The sequence below is a fragment of the Narcine bancroftii genome, chromosome 7 (assembly GCF_036971445.1).
Source record: "Narcine bancroftii isolate sNarBan1 chromosome 7, sNarBan1.hap1, whole genome shotgun sequence".
Taxonomy (NCBI): domain Eukaryota; kingdom Metazoa; phylum Chordata; class Chondrichthyes; order Torpediniformes; family Narcinidae; genus Narcine; species Narcine bancroftii.
In genome coordinates this window covers 215,192,892-215,216,775 of record NC_091475.1, presented here as the reverse complement: position 1 = coordinate 215,216,775, position 23,884 = coordinate 215,192,892, and the positions used below count along the sequence as shown (strand labels likewise).

Here is a 23,884-nt window from a genome sequence, read left to right as displayed (position 1 = left end):
AAGGCTGACACTGAACCAGAAAACTCACTCCTTATATGGAAGCAAAGTTCTAACAAGAAAGTCTGTGCAGGCTGATAAAAGCAGACAATGCCGTTCTTACTTTGAGTGGGTGCTCCAGAGCACAGAGCATATGTGCTTATGCTGGGCGTTGTAATCTGGCCACTCCAATCATGATTTTGATTAAAGGCAACTTGACTTGTTTTAATTGTTTGGTGTTGTTATTCCCTAACAAGAGAACTGACTTTTACAGGTGGACAGCCAGCACATGTTTCCAGCACCAGAGAAGTCCCAGCTATGTGAGGGATTATGGGTAAGGAAGACGGCCCTCCCACAGGGTGCTTGAGGTTGAGTCAGCTTTCCCACGAAAGTAAGAGGGCAGGGACAGGGATGACAACGGTGGGTGGAGGAAGAACTGGGATGGGGGCAGGGACCAAATCAGAATAGGGGGGGGAAAGAACCAAGATGGGAGGTGGGAACTCGACCTGGACAGAGATGGGGGTGGGGGAAGGTCCTGAGCCAGATTTACTTTGTTTTATTAAAAAAACATCCTAGTGATATTATCATCTTTATTTATCTACTGTAGCCGATTGCTGTAAAGAAACACACACACTCACAGTGAGGGAGGTGAAGCTCAGATTTATTGGGGCTGGAAAGGGTCCTTTTATAGAGTTGGAGTTCCCTCCATTTGTTTGATTGGCTGACATCAGCCACATAAATAACAATAGCAGGTGGGGACATTCTTGCACGTGAATACCCTTCTTCCCCAGCCTGTTATTGATCTTTTAGCTGGGCAGCTTGGTCTTGTACTGCTCCATCTTTCAACCACACCCGTTTACTGTGTTAAGGGACATGTTAAAGTGTGTTATGTTGCTATTTACTACAGCACGCACCATGCGACGTGCCGGCTTGATCTCTGCGGTGGTGGGTCGCCACACTATATTAATTCAACACCCTGCACCCCCTGTTTTGTGCGATTTTGAAACATCACATTTGCTTAAAGGGACTGCCATTTTAAAATGATTCCAAACAACGGCAGGTGTCCACTCTCAACGATCCCGGATAAAGATTAAGCACGTGTACTGCAAGACAAACTGTACAGTGTACACAAGTAACAAATATAGAACTGTAAATAGATAATGAATGTAAACAGATTGTGCAATACAGAGAGAATTAAAAAAAAACCAATAAAGACATGGAGGAAAAAAGACATGGAAGGAGGTAGAAGTCTCAAGGAAAGCGGAGGAGTCAACGTTAATCCCATCTGGTTGGAGGGTGTCCATTTGGAAGATGAGGTGTTGTTCCTCCAATTTGCAGGTGGTCTCATTCAGGCAGTGCGAGACCATGGACAGACATGTCAGTGAGGGAAAGGGACGGGGAAGTGAAATGGTTGGACACTGGGAGATCCGCACTATTGCGGCGGATGGAGCCGAGGTGCCCAACAAAGCAATCTCCCAGTCTGCGTCTAGTCTCTCCGATGTAGAGGAGAACTACAGCGGGAGCACCGGATACAGTAGACGACCCCTGCAGATTCACGAGCATTGCTTCACTTGAAAGGAGTGTTTGGGACCCTGAGTGGTGGTGAGGGGGGAGATGTGGGCACAAGTGGAGCATCTCCTGCTGTCAGGGGGGTTGGTGCCAAGGAGTCAATTGGTGGGAAGGGATGAGTGGATGAGGGAGTGTTCCCTGCAGAAGGAGAAGAGTGGAGGAGAGTGTCTGGTGATGGGAGCATATATATGATAATATGTTGGATGCAGAGGTTGGTGGGGTGGTAGGTGAAGACAAGAGGAATCCTGTCCTTGTCGTGTCTGGGGGTGGAGGGGCCAGGGCAGATGCACAGAAATGGAGGAGCTAATGGTAGTAGAGGGGAAGCCACTTTTTATTTTGAAGGAGGAGGATATCTTGGATTTTCTCCCATGGAAATCCTCATCCTGAGAGCAGATGCGACAGAGACGGGAGGAATTGCCAACTTGGAATAGAATCTTTACAGGGATCAGGGTGAAGAGGTGTAGTCAAGGTAATTGTGGCAGTTGGTAGAAAATGTCCATTGAGAGTTTGTCTCTGAAGACCAAGTCAATTTGAGTTTGGGGTGGAAGTTGGCAGCAAAGTGGATAAAGTTGACGAGCTCATCATGGGCATATAAAGCAGCATCAAAGTAGTTGTCAATGTAACGAAGGAAGAGTTGAGGGGCCTTGTCTGTGACGGCTTGTAGCATGGATTGCTCCACATGGCCAAAAGGAAGGCATAGCTGGGGCTCAGGCGGGTACCCATGGCTACCCCTATGACTTGGAGAAAGTGAGATAAGTCAAAGGAGAAATTATTGAGAGAGGACAATTCTGCCAGCCAGAGGAGGGTGGTGTGGACGGGGACTGGTTTGGTCTGTTGATGCAAGAGGTAGTGTTTTCTGACCACAGAGTGGTGGGTGCATGGAATGTGCTGCAGGCAAAGGTGGTGGAAGCTAGTACAAGAGGATTTATTTTTATGAAACTGTAAAATGGAGGGTTCTGCAGTGGGGAAATTCTGGGCAGTTGTTAGAGTAGATGATTGGGTCAGCACAAAACTGTGGGCCAAAGGGCCTGTACTGTGCTGTAGAATTCTATGTTCTCTGGGGACATCCACGTACAGTTGGAACAGAAGTTCACTGCTGTTAAATAAATCCTTCAGCAGTGAAGGTCTCCAACCCATTTACCTTCTTGATCATCTCCATCACCTGCAAACTAACATTTTCATCCACTGATACTCCCATATCTCCCACCCCACCCTAGGGACCACCCCCACCCGTGGGATACCTGCAACCGGACCCGTGGGGCACCCGGACCCGTGGGGCACCCGGACCCGTGGGGCACCCGGACCCGTGGGGCACCCGGACCCGTGGGGCACCCGGACCCGTGGGGCACCCGGACCCGTGGGGCACCCGGACCCGTGGGGCACCCGGACCCGTGGGGCACCCGGACCCGTGGGGCACCCGGACCCGTGGGGCACCCGGACCCGTGGGGCACCCGGACCCGTGGGGCACCCGGACCCGTGGGGCACCCGGACCCGTGGGGCACCCGGACCCGTGGGACCCCCGCACTGCACCTGTGGGACCCCCACTCCCACCCATGGGGCCACCACCCCCACCCATGGGGCCACACTCCCACCCATGGGGCCACCACCCCACCCATGGGGCCACCACCCCACCCATGGGGCCACCACCCCACCCATGGGGCCACCACCCCACCCCCACCCAGCCATGGGACCCCCTCACCTTCAGCGCCATGTCCAGCAAGGTGAAGAGCGCTTTACAAGCCCAGCAGGTGACGTTGGCCCGGCTGAGTCGAGGAGCGAGCGCCAGGAGCGGCGAAGGGACGGCAGGAGGCCGCTGGGGCCTGGTCTCGGCGCCGGGACTGAGGAGCCCGAGACCCAGACATAGGACAAGGACTCGCACCGCCATCGCCATCATCACCCGCTCCTGCTCACGTGACGCGGGCCGGGGGGCCAGTGAGGGGCGGGGATCCGCGTGATTGACAGGCGATGGGCGGGCGGACGGGAGGGAGAGGTTGGTGGTTGAGTGACAGGAGGGAGGGTGGAGGGAGGGGGAGGGGGGAGGGAGGGGGTGGTGGAGGGATGTGATAGGGGAGGGGTTGTGGAGGGAAGGGGTAGGGGAGGGAAGGGATAGAGGTGGTGGAGGCGAGGGGAGGGAGGGGTGGTGGAGGGGAGGGGAGGGGAAGGGAGGGGAGGTGGAGGGAGGGGAAGGGAGGGGAGGTGGAGGGAGGGGAAGGGAGGAGGGAGAGGATAGGGGAGGGGGGTGGTGGAGGGAAGGGGTAGGGACGGAGGGAGGGAGTAGTGGAGGGGAGGGAGAGGATAGGGGAGGAAGGGGGTGGTGGAGGGATGTGATAGGGGAGGGGTTGTGGAGGGAAGGGGTAGGGGAGGGAAGGGATAGAGGTGGTGGAGGCGAGGGGAGGGAGGGGTGGTGGAGGGGAGGGGAGGGGAAGGGAGGGGAGGTGGAGGGAGGGGAAGGGAGGGGAGGTGGAGGGAGGGGAAGGGAGGAGGGAGAGGATAGGGGAGGGGGTGGTGGAGGGAAGGGGTAGGGACGGAGGGAGGGAGTAGTGGAGGGGAGGGAGAGGATAGGGGAGGAAGGGGGTGGTGGAGGGATGTGATAGGGGAGGGGTTGTGGAGGGAAGGGGTAGGGGAGGGAAGGGATAGAGGTGGTGGAGGCGAGGGGAGGGAGGGGTGGTGGAGGGGAGGAGAAGTCGATGTCAATGTAGATCACTGAGACTGAGAAATGCTCCTCATGTGGTCATTCATGGATCCTGAAGTCTCCACCTGTGGGAAGAGCAGCGAATCCAGCTCCTTTAAAAAACCTTATTAAGGAACTGGAGGAATTGGAGTTGGATGAACTGAGGATCATCCGGGAGCCTGAGCAAGTCGTTGATAAGAGTTTTGAGCAGGTGGTTACACGCAAAGTGCAGGATTCAGTCAGAGGAGGGGTGACACCGAGGGGAGTCAGTGCAGGGTAATTCTGTGGCCGTTGCCCTCAGTAACCCCTTTGGATTCTGCTGTGGGGGGGGATGACCAATCTGGGCCAGACAGCTGCCAGACCAACGACACTGTGGTTGGCTCTGAGCCTCAGAAGGGGAGGGTGGAGTCAGGCAGAGCGATCGTCACAGAGACTCCAGGAGAGTGTGTTGCCTCTCGGGTGCTCAGGTCCAGGATGTCTCTGAGCAGATGCAGAATATTCTTAATGGGAAGGGTGAGCAGCCGGAGGTTGTGGGCAGCATGGGTTGGTCTGTTGCCTCCCTGGTGCCAGGGTCAGGGATATCTCTGATCGAGTACATAGCATTCTGCAAGGGGAAGGAGAACAGCCAGAAGTCATGGTCCATGTGGGGACCAATGACTTAGTTAGAAGTGGGGATGAGGTCCTGAAACAGGATTATGTAGAATTAGGTAGGAAGTTAAAAAACAGGACCTCCAAGGTAGTAATCTCTGGATTGCTGCCCGTGCCACGCGCTAGTGAGGTAGAAATAGGAGGATGTGGAGGATGAATGTGTGGCTAAAGAGATGGTGCAGGGGGCAAGGGATAAGATTTTTGGATCATTGGGATCTCTTCTGGGGAAGGTCGGACCTGTACAAGAGGGACGGACTCCTCTTGAACTGGAGGGGGACCAATGTGCTGGCAAGTAGATTTGCTAGAGCTGTGGGGGTAGGTTTAAACTAGTTTGGCATGAGGGTGGGGAACAGAGGGTTAGAGCAGTGTCCAGGGAGTATGGCCACCTAGCTAGGAATAAAAAAGATAACAAAGGTAGGATGGAGATTAGGGTAGAAGGTAAAAAAGAGAATATATGTGAGGGTCATTCTCTGAGATGCATATATTTTAATGCAAGAAGCATAGTGAACAAGGTAGATGAGCTGAGAGCATGGATAGATACTTGGGGTCACGATATTGTGGCAATTAGTGAGACCTGGCTACAGGAGGGGCAGGACTGGCAACTTAATGTTCCGGGATACATTTGTTTTAGATGTGATAGATCAGGGGGTAAAAAAGGAGGAGGAGTTGCTCTGCTTGTTAGGGAGGACATTACTGCCGTGAGGTGGCAGGGTGGTATGGAGGGATCGACCAGTGAGGCTGTTTGGGTGGAATTGAGGGGTGGAGGAGGCAAGTGGGTGCTAATAGGGGTGCATTACAGACCACCAAATGGGCCAAGGGAATTAGAGGAACAAATTTGTAGGGAGATAACGTATTTGTGTAAAAATCATAGGGTAGTGATCATGGGAGATTTTAACTTCCCACACATTGATTGGGATACCCATACGGTTAGAGGGCTGGATGGGCTGGAGTTAGTTAAATGTGTTCAGGATTGTTTTCTAAATCAGTTAGTAGAAGAACCGACTCGGGATGGTGTAATACTGGATCTCCTGTTAGGGAACGAGCTAGATCAGGTAGCGGACATTAATGTTGGAGAACCAATTGGGTCGAGTGACCATAATTCTGTTAGTTTTGGGGTAGCTTTAAGGAAGAGCAAGGAGAGGCCTAAAGTTGAGGTTCTGGATTGGAAAAGAGCAAATTTTGTAGGAATAAAAAGGGAATTGGGGAGTATTGAGTGGGACAGGATATTTTCAGGTAAGGATGTTAATGAAAAATGGAGGATATACAAAAAAGAAATTTTGTGGGTACAGAGTAGTTATGTCCCAGTCTGGGTCAAAGGAAAGGCTGGAAGTCATAGGGAGGCTTGGTTTTAGAGGAATATTGGAAATTTGGTTAGGAGAAAAAGGGAGGTGTACAAGAGGTATAAAGAGCAGGGAGCTGAGAAGTTGAAGGAGGACTACAAGGAGTGTAGAAGGAATCTTAAGAAAGAAATTAGAAAGGCCAAAAAAAGGCATGAAGAGGCTTTGGCTGACAGAGTAGAAATAAATCCAAAGGGTTTCTATAAGTACATTAAAATTAAAAGATTAGTGAGAGATAAAATTGGACCCCTTGTAGATAGCGAGGGTAGGCTGAGTGGGAAGTCTGAGGAAATGGGGGAAATTTTGAATGATTTATTTGCCTCGGTATTCACTAGGTAAAAAAAATGTTGAACCAGTTGAAGTAAAGAAAGATAGTGGGGAGGTCATGAAGCATATAAGGATAACTGAGGAGGTAGTGATGGCTGTGTTAAAAAAGATAAAGGTGGCTGGATTTCCATTCGTGGACAAGTTCTTGCCCACCCTGAACAATGGTAACGCATTATCTCTTGTCGCTGCTCTTGGCTTGTCTGACTCTTTCTGCTGTAACCAGCAGTGAGTTAATAACATCTTTGAATAAATACCTGGTTGACCTCTGCCTCTACCGAGAGTTCCGCGACTAGAATATCTACTGGCTCTGTTTCCTGTTCGCTGATGAGCCATGACAATGCGTCAGCTTGTCCGATACTTGTGGTCGCAGGTATTTAATGTTGAAATCGTACCAAAGCAGCATGGTTGCCCATCTTTGCCGACAGATTGCCGTGTAAATTGGAATTCCTTTCTTTGAACCAAATACTGCTAATAGCAGCTTATGATCTGTCAGAAGAGTGAATTGCCATCCAAAGAGCATTTTATGGAATTTCTTCACTGCAAAAACAATTACTGGAGCCTCCTTTTCAATGTGTCCGTAGTTACGCTCTGCGGCGGTTAGAGAATGCACTGTGTGCGCTCTGGCCTTCTGATTCCCATCTGAGAACGTGTGAGAAATGACTGCACCCACCCAGACTCTGATGCATCTGAAGCTACGACAATCTCCAAGTTGGGATTGTAGGGCGTCAGAAGAAGGTTCAAGTTTAGCATCATCTTTTTTTAAAAAACTTTATTTAATATTTTCAAAAGAAAAACTTTTACAAAGTTCATAATATAAAAATGAAGGTTACAACCAACTCCCCCCCTCCACCCACCCTCAGCAAACTCCCCAAGGGAAGTATTAAAAAAATAAAAGAAACACAAGAATTTAGGATATTACTAAACTCATACATTTCAAATAAGGCGACCACATCTTAACAAAAAAAGTCATAATTGTCATGCAAATTATATGTTATTTTCTCCATACAAATACAGGACCTCAACTCATTATGCCAACGATTTACATTTATCTCAACTTCGTCTTTTCAGGAAGTCGCAACACATTTACGTGCTACAGCCAATGCTAAACAAAGAAATGCTGTCTGAAACTTATCTAACCCCAACTCAATAAATAGGGTAATACAACCCAACAAAATTTTTTTTGGGTCAAACAAAAATTGGATCTTAAACAATTTTTGAAGAAATTCCCTAATTTTATGCCAAAATGATTGAACCTTATCACAAATCCAAACTGAATGTAAAAATGTTCCTACATATAATCCACATCTAAAACACAATTCTGAAATACCAAATCCATATTTTTTTTCCAAGTTCTCAGGGGTTAGACACAACTGATGCAAAAAATTATAATTAACTATACTATATCTTACATTAAGCAATTTAGTCACTCCATCAAAACACATAATCTCCCAATCAGCCTGATTAATATCACAAATTAAATCATTTTCCCATTTAATCCTAGATTTATCTAAATTTATTTTATCCATAGTGTCTTGCAACAATGCATATATCTCAGAAATAAAACCCATATTTAACGAATGAGAAATCATAAACTCAAATTTTGTTAACTTAGGAATTTTAATTTCTCTTCCAAAATTATCTTTCACTAATGCTCTAATTTGATAATAAACAAATAAAGAATTCACTGGAATTCAAAATTTCTCTCTAAGTTGATTAAACAATAAAAATTTACCCTCTTTATCCTCTGTACAATTCCTCTGAAATTCTTTTTCCAAATCAACTAACTGTTTTTCCAATAACCGACTCTCTGCCAAAAATTTCTTATTTTCTTTTCATGCATAGCTAATAATTTGACCACGTAAAAATGCCTTCAAGGCATCCCATAAAGTAAAATTACTCTGAACTGTATTCCTATTCAAATCCAGAAAAGAAGCAATTTGATCCTTAATAAATTTTACAAATTCCAGTTTTCTCAATAGCATTGCATTAAACATCCACCGAAAAGTTGATTGAGTAACTTCCAGCCCAACACAAGAAATTAATAACAATGAATGGTCTGAAATTATTCTACTCTTGTATTCAGCTTGAGTAAATCAAGGTTGCAAATGTGCTGATGCCAAAAATAAATCAATCCTTGAAAATGAATCGTGATGCAAAGAATAAAATGAAAAATCTTTCTCAGTAGGATTTAACCTTCTCCAAACCTCTATCAAATTTAAATCTTTCATCAAAGAAACCAATTGGGCCGGTGCTTTTGATTTTTTTCAAAGTTTTCGGAGATTTATCCAGTAATAGATCTAATACACAATTGAAATCTCCCCCAATCAAAATACTTTCTTTTGCTTGACTCAGAGTTAAAAAAGCTTCAGACACAAATTGTTCATCGTCAACACATACCCATTCAACAAAGACCGTGACTCGGCAAACAATTTACAATTAATCATTAAAATTCGACTAGCTGTTTCCACCAAAGATTCGAGTTCAAATTGTAATTTCTTGTGAATCAAAATCGCCACTCCTCGTGCTTTCGAATTAAAAGAAGATGAGATTAGATGACCAACCCAATCCCTCTTCAATTTTAAATGTTATTTTTCAGTTAAATGAGTTTCCTGCAAAAAAAGCAACACCTACTTTCATCTTTTAAGCATAAACACGTTTATGCTGAATTGGGTTGTTTAAGCCCTGAAATTTAAATGTTGCAAAATTCAAACTATACATTGTTTTTACAATAAAAAAACCCTCTATTCCTTTAATCCACAAAAAACCCTCTCCTCAATAAATTAAAATGAAGCTTCCCTTGCCAAATAGCCCTGAAATTAATCAACCACTAGAACTCCCCCCAAACAAAATAAAGATTACACAAATATAAGAAAATTTTTTTTTAGAAATAAGTAGAAACTACAAAGGTAGTAACTCTCCACTTAACTGGGTGTGGAAAGAAATAAAATCCCCCCCCACAGGAGGTGGACGACTTCCAAAGGCTTCAATGACATCAATTCCCCCCCCCCCCCAACTGGACATAAAATTATGTCTAAATCAGTTCACAGCCCCAATGAATTCAATCCCAAGGCTTGTTCCGGATCATCAATATCAATCAAACTCTTCCTGTTCCCATTTCCATTCTCCTTATCAGGTGTCTTCCTCTTAGGTGAAGAATGCCTTTCGGTAGCCCTGTCTGGCAAAGAATTGGCAAAAATTAAAGCATGACCCCTCTCAAAAAACTGTGATTGGAAATTACCATAAAAAATCTTCAAAACTGCAAAGTATCAAAAAGAAAATTTGTAACCCTTCCTCCAAAGCACCTCTTTAGCAGAATTAAATTCTTTACATCTTTTAATAATTTCTTGACTTAAATGCAGATAAAAGAAAACCTTATTTCCTTGTACCATCAACGGAGACCGATATCTACATGCATTTGGACTGCAACTCGCAAAATGGTTTCCCTGTCTTGATACTGTAGACAACGAATCAAAACTGCTCGTGGAGGTTGGCCCAGGTATGGTTTACTTCTCAAAGCTCTATGTGCCCTTTCTAATTCCAAACCTTCTGGAAAAAATTCCAATCCCAATGCTTCAAGGATCCACATTTTGAGAAATTTTATTGGATCCGAACCCTCAATTCCTTCAGGAATTCCCACTATTTTAACATTATTCCGGCGGCTTTGATTTCCAACGAATCTATCTTCTTCGATAAGACCTTCTTCTGAATTTCCCATCCAACAAAAGAATCTTCCACTTTTCTATTTTTTTTCTTTATTACGTTTCCACTTGTTCTTTACAAACTTGAAAGGCACCTTCCATCTTCTTAAAATTGTCTTGAACTGTATCCACCATATTCAAGCATCTATTGACATCAGTTTTAATGACAGAAATATCTTTATTAACAGAAGAAACTTCTTCACAAATATTATTCATTTTTTCAGTCATGTTCATAAATCCATGGTCAATCTGAGTGGATATTTGTGTTGAATTATTACCCATTTGATGAGCTATAGATTCCAAAATTGTAAAAACAGCATTAAAAGTAGTTTCACTAGTCTCTGCTTGAGGCCTAATTTCTATCATTTCAGGAGTAGTCAATAAATTTTCTTCCATAGCTTCAGTTTCCAGAGAGGCTTTCCCTTGCTGTTCTTTTAATTCCACCAACGATTTAGTCACTTTACTTCTGGCCTACAGACCCAGTCCCGACGTGATCAGCCCGTTGCTGACCAACTTCACTGACAGCCCAGACCCTGTCAAGAAGATCACAGACCCGGGACACACCGCGCATTGCCGGCAGTGCTGAGGACCGCGCACGTGCATCTTGCGACGCGCTGCCTCAAGCCTCCGCGCTGCCTCAAGCCTCCGCACCACCAGGACCCGCAGTAGTGTCGCGCACCGAGCCCGAAACTGCAGACTCTGGCAACTCTGCAGAGGAATTGTACGGAGGATAATAAGGCAGTTTTAACTAAATTGAAGCTATGATATAACATATTACAAACATATCAATATCAACATTTGATTCAAAGATCTGAGCAATGTTAACTCATAATAAGAGTTAGGTGCTAGAGCTCAAAGTTCTAGCGTGGCAATTGGAAACAGAACAAGCATCGAGAACTATTAATGCGGTGAGGAAAGATAATTCAGTTACTTTTAAGCGAGCTGGAGTATGTGGCTGCTTGGGTAACTGTCCAATCAATTCCGTGGATTCCACTTGGTAAGTAGGCCTCAATTATTCTGTACTTTTAAAAGGAAGTCTCTTCTGAATCTGTGCTTTCGATTTCTTTGTATTAGAAGCCATTGTAATCTTTTAACATTCAGACAACTTCAGAACAAATTTTCAAGACTTTTTAAAATTCTTTAATTCGGGTATTTGTTGTCCAACTGGGGGAAGACAAAATTACATGCAGCCCATGGTGAGTTGTCGACCTGTTCAATTACTCCTTCATGTTGCAGCCGTCCTGGCGACAGCTCTGTTCAGGGCTTCCTAGCAACTGAACTCTCCAGGGTCCCACCATTCACTCTGCAGGCCCTCACTAGTTTGACTTTCCAAATTGCAATGTCTCAAGCCCCTTTCACACTTGCCAGTGATCCCAGGAATTGAAGGCCAATCAGCCTTTAAAGTGGGAAGTGTGAAAGCAAAATCTGCTCAACTCTGGTGTCAGACAACATCATCTCACACCAGGATTGCCGGCCTCGACCCCTAGTACAATCCCTGGTGCCTGTAGATGCCGGCGTTGACATCAGGCAAGTGTGAAAGGGGTAATTACATTGCAGGCACTTCCTGCTAAAGGTAGAACAGACCAAACACCGGGATAAACCTTGCAAGTGTGAAAATGTCAGTGTTCTGGTTAGGAGTGGTCCAGTGTGAAAGGCCAAACCCCCTATTCCTATCCCGTGACCTTGAACGGCCAATTTACTGGGATGCACGTGTGAAAGGGGATTCTGACATCAGAGTTATGTTTCATCTCGTATTTGTTTACTCACTTCCCGATTTGATTTAGAGCTTGTTGTGAACTGAGGTTCTTGCTCAGGTTCTCTTGTGCGAACATTTTAGGGAAGTGGAAGTGAGTAACAGAGGAGCCCAAGGAGCCATGTGAACAAATTCCACTCGTCTTCCTGCTCCTGAGTCCAAACACAAGCAGTAAAAAGGCAGCTGACAATACCCCAGATCTGGTGTTAAACCAAACTGGCTCTCGGTGGATTAAAGATAGCCCTCGTTAGCTAGTACTCTGTCATAGGAGGGAGTTCTTCCTCATGTCCAGGGTCAATCCCTTCGCAAAACAAAAGCAGGTTATGTGATCACACCCCTCCCCACTGTCTTCAGGATCACTTGTGTGGAATGAAAACCTACTGACATGTTCTGAAAGCAACTGACTGGAAGAATCAGGGCTTTGGTTTTGAACAAGTTTAAGAAATCAACCCAACACTGCCAGAGATGTCCTGTCACACACACATGGCACAATGTAGTGTGATGCGGACTACCTTCACAGTGGATGTGAAGTGTTGAAGATGTTTATCATACACAGACACAATATGAATTTGAAATCTATCTTTTTAATGCAAAATCCATAAAGTTATATTTTCAGTAAAACAGCAGTGATGCAAGTAGAAAGTGGGAATACAGGTGGTGTATAAATAAGATAAATGGTCAGCAAGCTCCGTTTGAGAACTGCTTCCTTGCAAGGATCAACAGCAGCTTGTTCAGAATGAAGGGTTAGTAGACCACTGGAGACCACCGGTCAGGGGAACAGACACAAGGTCTCGAGATCCCACACATAATCAGTGAGTACTTGACCTGAGCTGTGTCTCTAGGCACAGGGCTGCATCGAATAGCACCACAGTGATTGATCAGTGTGGCCTGATCAAGGGCATCTGGCCCCAAGGGCACCTCCTCCTAAACAGACAGTGACCTCCACCCACCCAGGGGGACTTCAGAGGCATGCAGGAGAGACCCGGGGTTGATGGAGGCACCAGGGCTGATGGAGGCACCAGGAGACGTCAGGGAGGGAAATGGGTGCCTAATCCATGTGAGCAATTGCCTCAACACTGCCCCTGTCACAGTGACAGATGCCGGACACAGGGCCAGTGATGATCACAAGCCCCATAAGGGCAAGGCTTTGCCCTTCCTGCCAAGGCATTCACCCTGAAGGAGAGGGGAGAGATCCTACCTGCTCCCACCCACCCAAAGGCCATAGAACTAGGTGTCCTTGACCATAACAAGAAGGAACACTGGGCAGTGATGGGGCACAGGAACTCAAGCTGATTCCCCCACCCTCCTCTCAAACCATCAGTAGACTGAGTGAACATCTAGTGGCAGAGTGATTGCACATCAGCCACTAACAGGGCAATGTTCTGTTCGAACCTTCCCATCTGGGAAGGCAATGATCTGTGAGATTAGATGTCACTGGAATCAACAGAGTGGTGATAACAGACCTCAGGCTATGGGGACTGGCCAATCTGATGGACCCTCTGTAAACACGCAGGCAGGGAGTGTGTTCGGAGAAGCTTCAGCACGGGCCAGTCTGGTACCGATTATGTGAGGGTCCTGGAAGCTGGTGGGATTGGGGAAGGGAGAAGCCCACTGCCCACCACCTCTACTTATCTTGCATTTTCTCCATAATTGGCACAATCATGTCAAACTTTGGTCTTTTGGCAGGATCCTCGTTCATGCAGATCTTCATCAGCTTGCAGACATGCGGAGAGATTCCGGGTGGGATGGTCGGCCTCAGGCCCTCCAGAGACACCTATTAAAGGTCAAATCCCCAGTTGGTTCCAGTGGCAACAACTCACCCGCAAGGCCCACAGGAGGTGTCACCTCAAACAGTGTGACCCCCCCAGTACTGCCTCTCCCATACTATGACCCCCCTCTGTACTGCCCCTCCCACATTGTGACCCCCAGTACTGCCCCTTCCACAGTGATCCCTCTGTATTGCCCCTCCCATACTATGACCCCCCTCTGTACTGCCCCTCCCACATTGTGACCCCCAGTACTGCCCCTTCCACAGTGATCCCTCTGTATTGCCCCTCCCTCAGTGTGACCCCCCTCTATACTGCCCCTCCCACAGTGACCCCCCTCCCCACCGCCTCTCCAACAGTGTGACCCCCACTGTACTGCCCCTCCCATAGGGTGATCCCCCTCAGTACTGCCCTTCCCTCAGTACTGCCCCTCCCTCAGTACTGCCCCTCCCACAGGGTGACCCCCCCAGTATTGCCCCTCCCACAGGGTGACCCCCCAGTTCTGCCCCTCCCACAGGGTGACCCCCCTGTACTGCCCCTCCCATAATGTGACCCCTTGTACTGCCCCTCCCACACTGTGATCCCCTCTGTTCTGCCACTCCCACAGTGTGACCCCCAGTACTGCCCCTCCCAGTGTGACCCCCTTTATATTGGCCCTCCCTCAGTACTGCCCCTCCCACAGTGACAACCCCCCTCCCTGGTCCTGCCTCTCCCATAGTGTGACCCCCCCCTCTGTACTGCCCCTCCCACAGAGTGATGTTCCTTCCATGAATGTGCATTTCTCCCTCCTGACTCTGTCAGAGGAACAGACACGGACCCTGCGTCACCTCGCCGCGCGCATGCACGGACCCTGCGTCACCTCGCCACGGGCAGGCACGGACCCATCACCTCTCCACGGGCAATCATGGAGCCTGCGCCACCTCGGCGCGGGCAGACATGGTCACTGCGTCACCTCGCCGTGGGCAGTCACGACCCTGTGTCACCTCGCCGTGGGCAGTCACGACCCTGTGTCACCTCGCTGTGGGCAGTCAAGGTCACTGCTCCACCTTGCCACGGGCAATCACCACCTTCCAGCAGCCCATGCCTCTATCCCACCCTCAGCCAGTAGTGGGGCAATGCTGCCCATTGGAAGGGATGGACACCAAGTATCAACTCTGCCCAAAGTGACAGTAGCATCCACAGCAGCTCACCTTCATGCCGATCTCCATGTTGGACAGATCTGCAAAGGGGACCTCACGCGTCACCAGCTCCCATAAGAGGATGGCAAAGCTCCACATGTCTGCTGACCTCCGGTTAATCTCCTCCGCCTTCTTCTGAAGGGCTGTGAACACAAAAGGTGGAGTTACCCAGGAGGAAACCGGGCCGCAACACTCAGCTCTGTAGTGCTGGGGCATGTCTGAGGGTAACAGTGACATGAACGGGGGGGGGGTTGGGGGAACGATAGAGGAGGCCAAAGGTCCACGATACAAGTACAGGAGATGGGATGTTATGGTCAAGTTGTATGGAGAGTATCAAGAATGGGTTAAATAAACAACATATGCTCAGGCCTTCTGGTAACCAATAACCCTGTTAATGAAGGGAGGGTAAATGATTCCAGTATCATCCCAGCTGTTATGCCACAGAATGCAGTTCTGAGGCACGTGTGGTTCTATTTGGCGAAGCAATTCTGGAAGAAATTTGGATGTCATGTGGTCTCAAGTCTGAAGCAAAATCTATGAATGTGAAACTGTTAAATTGTTTATCACAGTCTATAAAAGCCTGTAATGTATCGACATTATTAATTACTCTGTTAAGCCTAACTCTGCTCTGGGGGAGACGGAGACAACTTGGTAGGGTAAGTCTCTGCGGAATAAAATAAAGTTCTGGTAACAGAATAAAGGTACTCGACTCAGTATTTGCTAAGGGTAAAAGAAACTCGGAATTATTAGTACAGACATTGGCTTATTTAAGAGGGCAGATTATCAGTTACTCTACTAAAGTTAAAAAATATACTATAGAAACTCTTAATTTGGAAAAGGAGATCGAAACATTAGAAAAGAGGCTACAACGAAACTTGACTGAAGATAAAAAAGCTCATTTAATGAAATTGAAATTGCGATATAATACTTTACTAATATACAAGTACGAGAAGTTAATACAGAAGTCTAAGCGATGCTGTTATGAACTTGGGGAACGTGCACATAAGGTATTAGTTTGGCAATTGAAGACAGAGCAAGTGTCTAGGACACACATGTCAAACTCTGGCCCGCGGATATAATTATATTTGGCCTGCAAGATCATTTCAAAAATGTATTAGAGGTGGCCCGCTGGCCGCCATGCCAGTATAGCGCATGCACAGCTAATACTATAAATCCCAGAATGCATTGGCGTCAACCCGCTAATCGCCCCCACCTCCTCTGTTTACGTTGCAGGGTCTCACCGTGGACTCTGGTTTTAGGGCCTGGCCGGTGACAGGGAAAGCCAAGGCCGCTTCCCAGCGCCCGAAACCAGAGGCCTCGGGCCTGACCTCGCCAGGACCGTTGCCCACTCCCCCTCCCTGCCGCAGGCTGACCCGCGACTCACGGTGACGGGGCCGCTGATCCGCTGAGATGCCGCCCTGCAGCGAGAGCCGATGCCCCCGCACTGTCGTGTCCCCCCGCCCCGCCCCCCCATCGCAGCGCGGCCTGGCCGGTGTCAGGGGAAGCCAAGGCCACTTCCCAGCGCACAGAACCGGAGGCCTCGGGCCTGACCTCGCCAGGACCTTTGCCCACTCCCCCTCCCTGCCGCAGGCCGACCCGCGACTCACGGTGACGGGGCCACTGATCTGCCGAGATGCCGCCCGCCCTGCAGCGAGAGCTGATGCCCCCGCACTGTCGTTGTCCAACCCGATCGCCTGCAAACCCCGCCCTCCCGCACACAGGCCTGAGTAAGGATTATGAACTTTAATCTCAGGATAAAATGATCTTCCAATAGTTTCATGTCACAGTGATAAATATATTCCTGGTTAAAAATGGTCCTGCACCTGGATACAAGCTCATTAGGCATAAAACTTGAAAAGTGTGTAAATCAAAGGATATCTGTACCAGTGGAAAAAGGGCATGGCAAATAACCCTGCTAGAGTTCATGCCCACAATCAGTCACCCATTTGATTGTTTCAGGAATCATGTTATTCTCCCACATTCTCAATAGCCCTCAGATTTTACTATTCGACAGCACACTAGCAACATTTGACAAATCCTCTATAGAGAAATATTATTTATTGAATATTTTATTTCTCATTTGTTAATGCTTCTGGAAGGAGTTTATCCAAAACTATTATTAAACATTTATTTTAATATGAAAAAGTTTAACATTACATATGTTGAAAGAAGAGAAAACATGCAGATGTTGTTGAAAATTTTCAATAGATATTTAGTTCGGCCCTCGACTTAGTCCAAGTTTTTAATTTTGGCCTTCCGTGAATTTGAGTTTGACACCCCTGGTCTAGGACAATAAATGCGATAAGGAAAAAATCAGTGAATGGACCGTCGGGTCACCATTGTGGAAGGTGGGCTGATTAGTGAATGGTCTGTCGGGGTATCCACTGTGGAGGGTGGGTTGATCAGTGAATGGTCTGTCGGGGACACCACTGTGGAAGGTGGGCTGATCAGTGAATGAACCATCGGATTCATCACTGTGGAGGGTGGGCTGATCAGTGAATGGACCGTCAGGGTCACCACTGTGGAGGATGGGCTGCTCAGTGAATGGACCTTCGGGGTCACCACTGTGGAGGGTGGGCTGATCAGTGAATGGTCTGTCGGGGTCACCAACGTGGAGGGTGGGCTGATCAGTGAATGGACCGTCGGGGTCATCACAGTGGAGGGTGGGCTGATCAGTAAATGGACCGTCGGGGTCACCACTGTGGAGGGTGGGCTGATCAGTGAATGGTCTGTTGGGGTCACCACCGTGGAGGGTGGGCTGATCAGTGAATGGTCTGTCGGGGTCACCAATGTGGAGGGTGGGCTGATCAGTGAATGGTCCGTCGGGGTCACCACTGTGGAGGGCGGGCTGATCAGTGAAAGGACCGTTGGATTCATCACTGTGGAGGGTGGGCTGATGAGTGAATGGTCTGTCAGGGCCACCACTGTGGAGGGTGGGCTGATCAGTGAATGGACTGTCGGGGTCACCACTGTGGAAGGTGAGCTGATCAGTGAATGGTCTGTCGGGGTCACCACTGTAGAGGGTGGGCTGATCAGTGAATCGTTTGTCGGGGTCACCACTGTGGAAGGTGGGCTGATCAGTGAATGGTCTGTCGGGGTCACCACAGTGGAGGGTGGGCTGATCAGTGAATGGACCGTCATGGTCACCACTGTGGAGGATGGGCTGCTCAATGAATGGACCGTCGGGGTCACCACTGTGGAGGGTGGGCTGATCAGTGAATGGTCTGTCGGGGTCACCACCGTGGAGGGTGGGCTGATCAGTGAATGGACCGTCGGGGTCACCACTGTGGAGGGTGGGCTGATCAGTAAATGGACCATCGGGGTCACCACTGTGGAGGTTGGGCTGATCAGTGAATGGACCATCGGGGTCACCACTGTGGAGGGTGGGCTGATCAATGAATGGACTGTCAGGGTCACCACTGTGGAAGGTGGGCTGATCAGTGAATGGTCTGTTGGGGTCACCACCGTGGAGGGTGGGCTGATCAGTGAATGGACCGTCGGGGTCACCACTGTAGAGGGTGGGCTGATCAGTAAATGGACCGTCGGGCTCACCACTGTGGAGGGTGGGCTGATCAGTGAATGGACAGTCGGGGTCACCACCGTGGAGGGTGGGCTGATCAGTGAATGGTCTGTCGGGGTCACCACTCTGGAAGGTGGGCTGATCAGTGAATGGTCTGTCGGGGTCTCCACTGTGGAGGGTGGGCTAATCAGTGAATGGTCTGTCGGGGTCACCACTGTGGAGGGTGGGCTGATCAGTGAATGGTCTGTCGGGGTCACCACTGTGGAGGGTGGGTTAATCAGTGAATGGTCTGTCGGGGTCACCACTGTGGAGGGTGGGCTGATCAGTGAATGGTCTGTCGGGGTCACCAATGTGGAGGGTGGGCTGATCAGTGAATGGTCCGTCGGGGTCACCACTGTGGAGGGCGGGCTGATCAGTGAAAGGACCGTTGGATTCATCACTGTGGAGGGTGGGCTGATGAGTGAATGGTCTGTCAGGGCCACCACTGTGGAGGGTGGGCTGATCAGTGAATGGACTGTCGGGGTCACCACTGTGGAAGGTGAGCTGATCAGTGAATGGTCTGTCGGGGTCACCACTGTAGAGGGTGGGCTGATCAGTGAATCGTTTGTCGGGGTCACCACTGTGGAATGTGGGCTGATCAGTGAATGGTCTGTCGGGGTCACCACAGTGGAGGGTGGGCTGATCAGTGAATGGACCGTCATGGTCACCACTGTGGAGGATGGGCTGCTCAATGAATGGACCGTCGGGGTCACCACTGTGGAGGGTGGGCTGATCAGTGAATGGTCTGTCGGGGTCACCACCGTGGAGGGTGGGCTGATCAGTGAATGGACCGTCGGGGTCACCACTGTGGAGGGTGGGCTGATCAGTAAATGGACCATCGGGGTCACCACTGTGGAGGTTGGGCTGATCAGTGAATGGACCATCGGGGTCACCACTGTGGAGGGTGGGCTGATCAATGAATGGACTGTCAGGGTCACCACTGTGGAAGGTGGGCTGATCAGTAAATGGTCTGTCGGGGTCACCACTCTGGAAGGTGGGCTGATTAGTGAATGGTCTGTCGGGGTCTCCACTGTGGAGGGTGGGCTGATCAGTGAATGGTCTGTCGGGGCCTCCACTGTGGAGGGTGGGCTGATCAGTGAATGGTCTGTCGGTGTCACCACTGTGGAAGGTGGGCTGATCAGTTAATGGACCGTCAGGGTCACCACTGTGGAAGGTGGGCTGATCAGTGAATGGTCTGTTGGGGTCACCACTGTGGAGGGTGGGCTGATCAGTGAATGGTCCGTCGGGGTCACCACTATGGAGGGTGGGCTGAACAGTGAATGGTCTGTCAGGGCCACCACTGTGGAGGGTGGGCTGATCAGTGAATGGTCTGTCGGGGTCTCCACTGTGGAAGGTGGGCTGATCAGTGAATGGTCTGTCGGGGTCACCACTGTGGAGGGTGGGTTGATCAGTGAATGGTCTGTCGGGGTCACCACTGTGGAGGGTGGGCTGATCAGTGAATGGTCTGTCGGGGTCACCACTGTGGAGGGTGCGCTGATCAGTGAATGGTCTGTCGGGGTCACCACTATGGAGGGTGGGCTGATTAGTGAATGGTCTGTCGGGGTCACCACTGTGGAGGGTGGGCTGATCAGTGAATGGTCTGTCGGGATCACCACTGTGGAGGGTGGGCTGATCAGTGAATGGTCTGTCGGGGTCACCGCTATGGAGGGTGGGCTGATCAGTGAATGGTCTGTCGGGGTCTCCACGGTGGAAGGTGGGCTGATCAGTGAATGGATCGTCAGGGTCACCACTGTGGAAGGTGGGCTGCTCAGTGAATGGTCTGTCAGGGCCACCACTGTGGAGGGTGGGCTGATCAGTGAATCGTTTGTCGGGGTCACCACTGTGGAGGGTGGGCTGATCAGTGAATGGTCTGTCGGGGTCACCACTGTGGAGGGTGGGCTGATCAGTGAATGGTCTGTCAGGGTCTCCACTGTGGAAGGTGGGCTGATCAGTGAATGGATCGTCAGGGTCACCACTGTGGAGGATGGGCTGATCAGTGAATGGTCTGTCGGGGTCACCACTGTGGAGGGTGGGCTGATCAGTGAATGGTCTGTCGGGGTCACCACTGTGGAGGGTGGGCTGATCAGTGAATGGTCTGTCGGGGTCACCACTGTGGAGGGTGGGCTGATCAGTGAATTGTCTTTCGGGGCCACCACTATGGAGGGTGGGCTGATCAGTGAATGGTCTGTCGGGGTCTCCACTGTGGAAGGTGGGCTGATCAGTGAATGGATCGTCATGGTTACCACTGTGGAGGGTGGGCTGATCAGTGAATCGTTTGTCGGGGTCACCACTGTGGAGGGTGGGCTGATCAGTGAATGGTCTGTCCGGGTCACCACTGTGGAGGGTGGGTTGATCAGTGAATGGTCTGTCGGGGTCACCACTGTGGAGGGTGGGCTGATCAGTGAATGGTCTGTCGGGGTCACCACTGTGGAGGGTGGGCTGATCAGTGAATGGTCTGTCGGGGTTACCACTATGGAGGGTGGGCTGATTAGTGAATGGTCTGTCGGGGTCTCCACTGTGAAGGGTGGGCTGATCAGTGAATGGTCTGTCGAGGTCTCCACTGTGGAAGGTGGGCTGATCAGTGAATGGTCTGTCGGGATCACCACTGTGGAGGGTGGGCCGATCAGTGAATGGTCTGTAGGGGTCACCACAGTGGAGGGTGGGCTGATCAGTGAATGGACCGTCAGGGTCACCACTGTGGAGGATGGGCTGCTCAGTGAATGGACCGTCGGGGTCACCACTGTGGAGGGTGGGCTGATCAGTGAATGGTCTGTCGGGGTCACCACCATGGAGGGTGGGCTGATCAGTGAATGGTCTGTCGGGGTCACCACTCTGGAAGGTGGGCTGATTAGTGAATGGTCTGTCGGGGTCTCCACTGTGGAGGGTGGGCTGATCAGTGAATGGTCTGTTGGGGTCACCACTGTGGAGGGTGGGCTGATCAGTGAATGGTCTGTCGGGGTCACCGCTATGGAGGGTGGGCTGATCAGTGAATGGTCTGTCGGGGTCTCCACTGTGGAGGGTGGGCTGATCAGTGAATGGTCTGTCGGGGTCACCACTGTGGAGGGTGGGCTGATCAGTGAATGGTCTGTCAGGGCCACCACTATGGAGGGTGGGCTGATCAGTGAATGGTCTGTCGGAGTGACCACTGTGGAGGGTGGGCTGATCAGTGAATGGTCTGTCGGGGTCACCACTGTGGAGGGTGGGTTGATCAGTGAATGGTCTGTCGGGGTCACCACTGTGGAGGGTGGGCTGATCAGTGAATGGTCTGTCGGGGTCACCAATGTGGAGGGTGGGCTGATCAGTGAATGGTCTGTCGGGGTCACCACTATGGAGGGTGGGGTGATTAGTGAATGGTCTGTCGGGGTCTCCACTGTGGAGGGTCGGCTGATCAATGAATGGACCGTCGGGGTCACCACTGTGGAGGGTGGGCTGATCAGTGAATGGTCTGTCGGGGTCACCACTATGGAGGGTGGGCTGATTAGTGAATGGTCTGTCGGGGTCACCACCGTGGAGGGTGGGCTGATCAGTGAATGGACCGTCGGGGTCACCACTGTGGAGGGTCGGCTGATCAGTGAATGGACCGTCGGGGTCACCACTGTGGAGGGTGGGCTGATCAGTGAATGGTCTGTCGGGGTCTCCACTGTGGAAGGTGGGCTGATCAGTGAATGGTCTGTCGGGATCACCACTGTGGAGGGTGGGCTGATCAGTGAATGGTCTGTTGGGGTCACCACTGTGGAGGGTGGGCTGATCAGTGAATGGACCGTTGGGGTCACCACTGTGGAGGGTATGCAGATTAGTGAATGGTCTGTCGGTGCCACCAGTGTGATCGCGCTGAGCAGTGAACGAAAGAAAAACCACACAGAAGCTGTGAGTGAGCTGAACCACTCTCTGAGAGCTTATCAGCACCTCTCCCATGATCCTTTGTGGCCATCCCCTCTCCACTGGGACCACTGTGACGTCAGCCCAGTGCGAGTTGCATCTCCGTGACCTGGTTCATTTGTAGATCAGTGCAGCCCTTAACAAACATAAATTTTTCACTTTCTCCAAAATCTAACTGTATAACTTGCTGTTCCTTGTCCCTTTCTATCTGACCTCCACAGTGAGTGAGAGTCGATGTGGGAGAACACCTCACCTTCTGGGGCCACCCAGGCTGGTGCGTACATTCTGCCAGGGCACTGGAAAGAGAATTTGACATCCGCCATGCTGATGCGAGCAGTCATATCTTCGTCAATCTAACCACAAAACAAAGAGTGACCACACAGCTTAGTTCCTGTTGGAAGGCAAGCACCACACGTGTAAGAGGAGCCAAACAAACTGATGAACTGGGGAGGTCACTCCACCACAAAGGGGTGGAAATACAGAACACTACAGTACAGGCCCTTCAGCCCTCGATGTTGTGCCAACCCATATATTCCTAAAAAAAAAGGAACTAAACCCTCCCTAACCTGTAACCCTCTATTTTCCTTCCATCCATGTGTGTGTCTAGAGGTCATTTAAATCTCCCCCACAACTCTCTGTGTAAAAACCTTACCCCTGACGTCCCCCCCTAAACTTCCCTCCCTTCTCTTTGTACACACATCCTCTGGTGTTTGTTGATCCTGCCTTGAGTAACAGGCACTGGCCGTCCACCCTATCTATCCCTCTCAGAATCTTGTAGACCTTTATTAATTTTCCTCTCATCCTTCTACACTCGAAAGAGAAAAATCCCAGCTCTAGTAACCTTGCCTCGTAAGACTTGTTTCCCAATCCAGGAAACATCCTGGTAAATCTCCTCTGCACCCACTCAACAGCTTCCACATCCTTCCTGTAATGAAGTGACCAGAACTGAACACAATTCTCTAAGTGGGGTCTCGCCAGAGATTTGTAGAGCTGCAACATGACCTCTCGACCCCTGAACTCTATCCCCCTGTTAATGAAGCCCAGCATCCCATAAGCCTTCTTAACTATCCAATCAACCCGTGCAGTGACCTTTTAGGGATGTATGGATCTGGATCCGAAGGTCCCTCTGATTCTGCACACGGTTAAATTACCGACTATTAATCCTGTACTCAGCCTTCTGGTTTGTCCTTCCAAAATTCATCACCTCACACTTATCTGGATTGAACTCCATCTGCCACTTTTCTGCCCAACTCTGCATCCTGTCTATATCTTGTTGTAATCTTCAACAACCTTCAGCTCCATCCACAACTCCTTCAACCTTCATGTCATCCACAAACTTCCTGACCCATCCTTCCGTCTCTTCATCCAGGTCATTTATAAAAATCACAAAGAGCGGGGGTCCCGGAACAGATCCCTGCGGCCCTACCTCTAGTCACCGACCTCCAGGCAGAAAACTTTCCTTTTCTTCCTTCCTGTCCCCCTACTTTCCACCTCTCGACAACGGGAAAGCCCTCTTTAAACGT

At 49.7% G+C, this 23,884-nt stretch overlaps 2 protein-coding genes and 1 long non-coding RNA gene across 4 annotated transcripts in view; 1 reads left to right on the top strand and 2 right to left on the bottom strand.

Moving 5' to 3' along the window:
- Positions 1-3,478, bottom strand: part of smpd1 (sphingomyelin phosphodiesterase 1) — a 40,994-nt gene extending 37,516 nt beyond the window's left edge. The window contains exon 1 of one of the 2 annotated variants that reach the window (XM_069892308.1): positions 3,245-3,478. In XM_069892308.1, the coding sequence (XP_069748409.1) occupies positions 3,245-3,439 (195 nt within the window). In that variant the 5' untranslated portion in view covers positions 3,440-3,478. The remainder of the gene's footprint in view (positions 1-3,244) is intronic. The other variant, XM_069892307.1, reaches the window with a different exon arrangement.
- Positions 3,479-4,251: 773 nt separating this feature from the next.
- Positions 4,252-11,299, top strand: LOC138739713 (uncharacterized). Its single transcript, XR_011342376.1, has 3 exons — positions 4,252-4,427; positions 9,888-10,024; positions 10,704-11,299. It is a non-coding gene; the product is annotated as an uncharacterized lncRNA (long non-coding RNA).
- A 1,244-nt stretch (positions 11,300-12,543) lies between these two features.
- Positions 12,544-23,884, bottom strand: part of ilk (integrin-linked kinase) — a 70,005-nt gene continuing 58,664 nt past the window's right edge. The window contains exons 11-13 of the mRNA XM_069892306.1: positions 22,615-22,714; positions 14,936-15,066; positions 12,544-13,753 (exon numbers count right to left, since the gene is read on the bottom strand). Coding sequence (XP_069748407.1) covers positions 13,604-13,753; positions 14,936-15,066; positions 22,615-22,714 — 381 coding nt within the window. The 3' untranslated portion in view covers positions 12,544-13,603. The remainder of the gene's footprint in view (positions 13,754-14,935; positions 15,067-22,614; positions 22,715-23,884) is intronic.